The 8,383-nt window shown below is 34.6% G+C and overlaps 1 protein-coding gene across 1 annotated transcript; it reads right to left on the bottom strand.

Annotated features, from left to right (window-relative positions):
• Positions 1–3,497: 3,497 nt before the first annotated feature.
• Positions 3,498–8,037, bottom strand: LOC105798154 (SNF1-related protein kinase catalytic subunit alpha KIN10). The gene is made up of 11 exons (XM_012628092.2): positions 7,881–8,037; positions 7,597–7,798; positions 6,658–6,842; positions 6,391–6,573; positions 6,112–6,243; positions 5,712–5,897; positions 5,085–5,174; positions 4,907–4,990; positions 4,580–4,711; positions 4,067–4,297; positions 3,498–3,922 (listed from the first exon to the last, which is right to left on the bottom strand). The coding sequence occupies exons 2-11, from the start codon at positions 7,775–7,777 to the stop codon at positions 3,809–3,811; spliced, it is 1,518 nt and encodes a 505-aa protein (XP_012483546.1). The 5' UTR covers positions 7,778–7,798; positions 7,881–8,037; the 3' UTR covers positions 3,498–3,808.
• Positions 8,038–8,383: the final 346 nt, after the last annotated feature.

The raw sequence follows: 8,383 nt of genomic DNA, 5'->3' as shown, positions 1-8,383 counted from the left end.
TCTGTTATTTATAGTCTTTCCAAAGTAGTTATCCCTCAAAGAACGGTTACGAAACAAGTGGCATATTTTATAAGATGTGGGAGAGACGTGGGTTAACTCACAACAACGTGTTATGAAGGGTAATGAGCATAAATGAAGTCATGTTTATGTTACTTGTAGTGAGTAATGGGGGAAAAGTTACGAGGATAGTGGATAATGGGTAACTCATTTTGGCAAGGAGAGTGTTACTTGCAAACTTAAATGCAAATGCACAGATTGATCGACGAGGAGAGGGAAAGAAAAACATTTATTCTCCAAACCATACTCTCTAAGACATCCCAACAGTGGAACAAACCTAAGAATCCTGCCAACCTTCTTAAACTTAACTCTACAACCTTCTTCACATGGAATAATTCTACAAGAACGATATTTCCTCACACTACTATTGAAAATAGCAATTAATAACCAAAAATGAATATCTATAATATAAATAAAGCCTTTGATAGACTCAGTTGGACATTTATTGAATGTGTTCTTGAAGTGGTCTAGGTTTTCCTGGTTGGTAGGTGAGCCAAGTTTTAGTTAATGGTGTTCCTTCAAAGCCTTTCATTCCTTTTCGAGGCATAAGGCAATGTGACCCGATTTCACCACACATCTTTATACTTTTCCATAACGTGCTCTCAACTGCGTTATTAAAAGCTGAAAACCAAAGCCTCATCCATGGAATCAAAATGAATGGAAATAGTATGCCTTTATCTCATCTTCTATTTGCATATGATAGTTTTATCTTCTTCACAGCAAACTACGAAGAATGTGCTACAATTGAAGCTGTTTTAGATGATCACTGCCAATTTTCTGGACAACTTATCAACTTTCACAAATCGGAGCTCTTTCTAATTCCCAATTGTCATCATCAGTTTAAAAAGATGTTCAAGCAGATGCTTAAGGTGCAAATCCCTAAAAGGAGCTCCTTGTTTGGTTCCACTGTCAACAAAATTCAGAACAAATTACAGGGATGGAAAACGAAACTTCTTTCCCTGGAGGCAAACTCACATTGATTAAATCAACTCTTTCCACTTGGCCTGTTTTCCTAATGTCCTGCTTTCAAGCTCCTGTCAAAGTGTGTGAGACTACTGATAAAGCTAAGAGGAACTTCTGGTGGAAGCATAATGAAGATAAAAAGAAAATTACGTTTTGTCAACTGGAACTACCTTTGTGCCCCAAAGTTTGCTAGTGGGCTGGGACTAAGCTCTTTAAAGCATTTTAATCAAGCTTTGTTAGCCAGACAGGCATGGAGAATTCTGATGAATGAAGCCCTTCTGTCGGAAAACACATTGGTTAAAAATGTTGTAAAAGTTCTAATATTTTTAACGGTTAATCATAAAGCTTCAGATTCTTGGATGTGGAAAAGTATACTCCATGGCAGAGACCTGTTGATTAAGGGACTGGACTGGTGCATTGGAAATGGTAATCAACTGCTCATTATTAATGGAGATATTTGTCATGAAGAGCTTCTCCCTTTCGTTCCCATTTAGTTTGGAGACCTAATACTTCTGGTATCTACGCTGGTAAATCTGGATACAATCTCATTGCCCATGGAAATGGCCAGTTGAACAAACCAGGATAGACAAAAAGCCAATGGAAGCAGCTATGGAAACTGAAAGTTCCGTTCAAAATCATTTTGTTTCTTTGAAAACTTGTTTCAATTTGCCTTCCCGGTAGAGCAGAGCTAGCTATGACCTTGATCATCTTTTTATTCATCGTGATTTTGCACCACCAATTTGGTTTGAAAGTGATCTTGGGATTCAGTAGTGTTACTGCTTACTTTAGTGATTACCCCTGCCGTGGATGCTTGCAGATATACTTTTGCTATTGCAGATATACCTCGAATTGTTCTTTCATTACTAGTTATGACACCAACGAAAATGTAATAATTAATCCGATATTATCCCAACTCAAACAAAACTAAATTCTGATATCAAACATCTAAATGCTCCCAAATTTGATTCTAAAATAACGTCCATCCGATATATATATATATATATCCAAATTCGTAAAAATCAAATTATATGGTGTCAGCTTTCTCTCATGAAAAGAACACCTCATCTAGGTAAGTCCACCTGTCATGAGTCGCACATAAAAGTTGGTGACAAATGCACACAAATCGTCCCATGAATATCAACCGATTAAACAAAACTCATTTAACCTACTTGCGTTGGCCTGATTCGTAGAACATGTGAAGAAGTTCATCTACTTAAAGCATTGGTGATTCTATGAAACACTTATGTAAACTAAAGTTACCGTAGTGAATATTGTAAATCCTAAAGGATAAGATTTAATAAAATTTAGATCTCCTTTGTACTCTATATTGTAATTTAAACTGTATCATTAGATTTGAGAGAAACCCAATTATAAATAAAGGCATGCCATTTATTTGTATTCATTTAGACCCAATCATGAGTCAAGTTCAAGCAAAACTTTAAGCCCCTTTTTTAGGCTCAGGTCGAGCCCAACCCAAAAATAGACTTAAAATTTGCTCAAGTTTGGCCCACATAAAAAATAGTAAACCCGAGCTTGACCCGACCCGACCATATTAATTTCTATATAATTTTTTAAAATATAATATATCAAATACACTAAAATCATTAAAATAAACGTTTCCCAACAAATTAAAAATACATTAAAAAAAGGTCTTATACTTAAATAGCACTAAAATAATTGCAACCTAATAAACAAATGCCTCTAAAACAGTAATAAAGTTAATAATAAAACAAGAATTATACAATATCAAAACAATAACAAAATAGTATCAATATAATAACAAAATGGCAACAAAACATCAAATGACAGCAAACAATAGCAAAACAACAACAAACGGCACTGAAAAAATTTTAGATAAATTCAAGCTCAGCCAAACTCAAGTCAAAAAATTTTGTTCAAAGCCCAACTTATTAAAGAAACAAGCATTACTTTTTATCCAAACTCATTTTTCAAACTTAAGTTTTTGCCCAATCCCTCCCACTTATCCAATGGACCTTCTGGCCTAAGCAAATAGTTCAACCCATGATAAGTCTATATTCATTTCATTCAAAGTTATTGAATATATTTGAAAACATTTACTCAAACACCTTGTAATTGTGTGCATTGCTTTCTTATGACTTTTCTATTAGCTTTTTACTAATTCGCTTAAGAGTTTACTTTTGCTTTATTTCGGTGCCTAAAAGAATTCCTCTTAAGAATTATTGTCTTTTCGAGAGAAAGGCTAACTTAAACAAATTTGAAGCAAAAAAACCAACTAAAACTGCACAATTTGCCAGAATGAAATTCTAACTCTGTAAAACAACATAAACTAAAATCTGAGATGCATTCAATCAAAAATGAAATCCCAATTCCAAAACTAAGGCAAGAAACAACAGATTTACCATCAAATTCTGATACTTGTTGCCCCCCAATTGCAATACCCATATCTAAGACTAACACCCGTGTTTGATATATATTCAAACATGAATGAGAAGATATAACCTTCCAAAAGACCAAGGTGAATTCTATCATAATTCATAAAAACTCCCCTTAGGTTCCATAACATTGTGGAAACCCTACTTATAATTGAAGGCAAACTTTGTCAGAAGCAGGACTAATATAGTAATATTGCCTTGGCCAATCCTAGTGTTTGAGGACTGGCCTCTCCACAGTTAACCCATCTAAAATAGAGGGTCACCGAAAAAAAAAAGACGGAAAAAGGAACAGTTATATACATAGAATGTTGTTATTCACATGCATCATAGGAGATTCATGGAGTAAGGGTCCTTAGAAATACAGCCTGCTTATTTTAGAGGACCCGAAGCTGTGCAAGGAATGCGGCACAAAGATCCAAGAAGAGAAACTGAGGTCCCTGAACCCTTTGAAGATCCAGCAGATACTTCTCCTCGCGAGTTTTGTAAAGCTGTTGATATCCAAGGCAGCAAAAATGTGTTAGCACTTTTATTGAGGACTATGCAGCACCATTAATCATCTAGTATCAACACCAAACACCGAATTTCATCATAAAATTTCTATGTTCTATCAGAATAGTCAGTTAAGCAATTACCTGCACTTCGAATTTGACAACATTCGGCAATTTGGTAACACCATCATTTTCCACAATGGTTGATTCATCGCCAAAATAGTGATTATTGTTAAGCATGCCTTCATTAAGACCAGGAATGCTAGGCAGCCACCTGCACTTCATGTTGTAATGCCCTATCTTCTTCCAACAGACATTGAGTTCTTGCAGAGCTTTGAGAACTTCAGTCATAATTTCACGAGGATGGGCTCGAGACTGTACAGATAACAACAGTGCAATGTCAAACTTGGGTGCATAAAAGGAGTTAATCCCACTAATGGTCCTCCATATGTGCTACATGCTAAATTCTTAATTAGTAAAGGCATCAACCACATTTATCCCACCAGTTATAGTTCCATTTTCACCATGGCCAGTTATTATTCGAAATAAAAGAAGACCTTAAGATGCCTATCAGTTGAAGTCTAGTCACCTATGTAATTACTATCAATGTAACAAAAAGTTGATGCGGGAAAACTGCTTCAGAATAAGAAACTCAACCTGAAGTCCAAGAGCCCATTTCCTCTCAAGGCCTCTTAAACCCATTGCTTGATAATCAGCAAATCCTAGAAGGCGGTGTCCAACAGCTGGAGATGTCGGTTCACTTGGATGTATGCGGTTGAAGCCAGATTCCTAAAATAAGGATTAAGAAAACAGAAGGAATTAGAATTCAAACTCTATATGAAAGTCGGCGAAGGAAGAAGGACAATGTTGATCAACCAATGCAACAAGAATAGGTCACTCAACAGTGCATTTTATAACCATGAGGCAGCTTTAGATAAGCAATGTCAGCAATAAATAGAAAAAAGTGCGAATAAGAAAACACACCATAGTTTCTTGAAACTCAGCTCCAAGATAGCCACTTGAGACGCGGAAACGATTGTCCAATAGTAAGTAGTAAGCAACAGTTCCCTGGAAGATGATAAGAAATAAGCAACAGTTACCTGGAAGATACTCAACAGTAAGCAACAGTTCCATCAAGACAATGAGTGGGAGAAGTGGAAACCTCATTCTGAATTCTATTGCGAAGAGATTCAACCAGATGGTTCCTTTCAAATCCCATTCTGACAACTTCCTGAAGAATCTCCTCATCAATCTGTAATTACGTTTCAATCAGGAACTAGAACGAAGACAGGTCATGGTATCAAGTAGTGAAATTAAAATATATAATATAGCAGAATTTAAAAGTTCTCAGCACTACCAAATTGCAAGCTAAATCTCATTATATGATCCAGAAAGCATTTAGGCAACGTGTGTGTCACTTATGGGGTTGAAAATAGTAGGGAAATAGCTTATTGAAGTAACTTTATTTCCAAGAGTCCAATAACAAGCAAGAACCGTATAATTACAAAGTATCTTACTTTAAAATTGAAGGCACGAGTGTTTAAAATGTTTTCCCAGAGACACAAACTATAGTATTCAGCATTCCAATGTAGTAAAGCTACATCTAAAAGCTGGCAATATTTCAGAATTCTACAATGAAGTGCACTCTTGGTATATTTATTCAACCATAATGGTCACTTTTTAGTTTTCACATCTTGCCAATGCCTTTCAGGGTCAATATAGCAGTAGATAAGCATATTTACAACTAAATTTGAACACTCGAACTCAGGAGAAAAAGGAAATCAACAACCTTTCTTGCTTGTTGCATTGTATCCGGTGGGGGAACAGCTAAATATCTAGGAAGATGTGCTTGAAACCATGGGTGCTGACGGATCTCAGGAATGGTCATTCTTTTCATTGGATCAACTACAAGCATACGAGGAATCAAGTCTCTAGCACCAGGAGATAAATGGCTTGGAAGAGTGTATATGCCTCCCTGATGGAAAAATAATGCCAATTCCAAGGCATCAGCATTTTCAGAATTAACAGGTAAGAAACAGGATTAAAAGCAAAAATCTGATTCGAAACTATTGACAGGATAGAGAAACAACAAAGTAAAGATTAGATGAACATAAGTATATTAATACTTATTTTTGAAACCTACAAAACATCTTTGGACAAAAAGAAAATGAAAGCTTGATGCCACTTACCTTTATTTTCTTAAAGAGATTGGGAATGTTTTCATCATCAAAAGGAAGGGTGCCACAAAGAAGGGCATACAATATAACACCACAGCTCCATACATCTACTTCAGGTCCAGCATACAGTTTCCCAGAAATAACCTATAACAATGGAGATCCATAAGCATTAGAAAACGACATCATGACATGATACAAATTTCTATTAAATAAAATAAAACCAAAACCATCCCCCATTTCATGACCATAAATGTAAGAAATCCAGAATTAATTTAAGTCACAAACTCCTACCTCTGGGGCAGCATAGTTTGGGCTACCACAGCTTGTCTTCAGAAAATGGCCATCTCTCATTATGTTGCTCAAGCCAAAATCAGCAATCTTCACATTGCATTTGGAATCCAGAAGCAAATTTTCAGGCTTAAGGTCTCGATGAACCACCATATTTCTGTGGCAGTACTCCACCCCAGAAATTATCTGCTTCCAAAGATTTCATACTTGTAATTTCTAAGAAGAAAAAGAAAGTCAATAATAGTAATGAATAAGAACTTCCAACCAGACCTGCTGAAAAAAGTTGCGAGCCTCGTCCTCTTGCAACCTTCCTTTTTCCACAATATAATCAAAGAGTTCTCCGGACTTCACATATTCCATAACCACAAAGATATCCGTCGCTGTCTCTATGACCTCGTACAGTCGTATGATGTGAGGGTGCATAAACAATCTCAAAATCTTAATCTCCCTTCTAACTGCACCAAATATTAAGCCTTCCTGTTTCAATAATTCTATAAAATTTGACTACAACATGCAAGACTCATGAAAGCAAAACACGATTAAGATTCAAGAAAGCTACCAAAAGTCCTCTTTTTGTATTAAGGAATTATTCCAATTTTAACAGAAATAAAGCACCAAGAGATTTGATCATTCAAAGTAATGAATCGTCAGAACCAAGACAGTTTATAATGTTTTAATTGATTACCTTTTCCGATAGCAAGATAACATGTAGCAAAACAATAATCAAATAGAACCTAAGAAATCAAATCCTTCAAAATAACAAACTTAAGAAAACCATTCAAAAATTAATATGAGAAATCTAATTTATAATCAGTAAATTAAAATTGTTCTTGGTTGAGTGAAATAGTGAAAAGAGAGGAGAGTGGAGAAGTATTTCAAATCTTAATGTACAAAAATAATTCATTTCGAATCACCTTTCGGGCAAAAAAAAATTCATTTCAAATTATTTGTTCTTCTCATTCTTCTATCTGTCGTAGCACAGCAAAAATATTTTTTTTCTTTCTATTTTCTCCCCTCCAACTTTTCATCTTTCCAAATTTCTTTCAACTTTACCAAACAAAGCATTAAGGTCACGAATATTGTTATTCTAATAAATTACTATATCATTAATGCTCAAACTTTTTTCTTACTTCAACAACTAAAATAAAACATAAAATTCAATTCTAAAAAAATTAAAAAAATATTTCAAATTTGTTTCAAAAAAAGTACCTTTTTCCTCCATCTCCATATTCTTAATCTTTCTCCGATTAAGAATCTTAATAGCAACTTTATAACCAGTCGAAGAATGTTCAGCAATTTTAACCTTTCCAAACGACCCAATTCCAAGCGTTTTTCCAAGCTTGTAATTCGATAATACATTATCCGCTCCTCTTCCTCCCGATCCATCCATTTTTTTTTCCTTTTTTCTTAACTAAAAACCAAATAAAAATATAAAAATAAAAATCAACTAAATCAAGACTGCTAAAAATGAAAACTATTAAGTGTAAGGCTACCTGATTCGATCGGAACTGCCTGCCTTAGGTTTTCTTTTGACGGAGAATCCAATCGGAGGAACAAGCGAACGAGCGAGCGAGAGTTTTTTCTTATTGGTTAAAATTCTGACTTTTTTTCTTCTTCTTCTTTTGCCCTTAGGATTTGATAGAATAACAGTGATATTCCCCAACTTTTTGTCGTTTTGTTCGAATTCTGAGAGAGAAAAGTACCTAGGAAGTCCTTGTGTTATAGGGATTATATCAAATTAGTCCTTCTATTAATAAATGGGTCGATTTAACCCCCTACAAATTATAATAGATCTAACATTTACTATATAAAAATATCTTGAAATTTATGTTTTCAATTGCAATTCAATTCTAAACAAAAGACTTCATTTACAGAACCATGAAAACTTTAAAAATATTAACTTTATTAAACAAGTAAATAATTTTAAAAAATAGTAAATGTTAACTCTATTTCAATTTGGTCTTTTTATTCTCTTTAATAGTAATAGTAGAGGAAT

The sequence above is a fragment of the Gossypium raimondii genome, chromosome 9 (genome assembly GCF_025698545.1).
Source record: "Gossypium raimondii isolate GPD5lz chromosome 9, ASM2569854v1, whole genome shotgun sequence".
In the NCBI taxonomy this organism is placed as follows: Eukaryota; Viridiplantae; Streptophyta; class Magnoliopsida; order Malvales; family Malvaceae; genus Gossypium; species Gossypium raimondii.
This window is presented reverse-complemented; position numbering and strand designations above follow the sequence as displayed.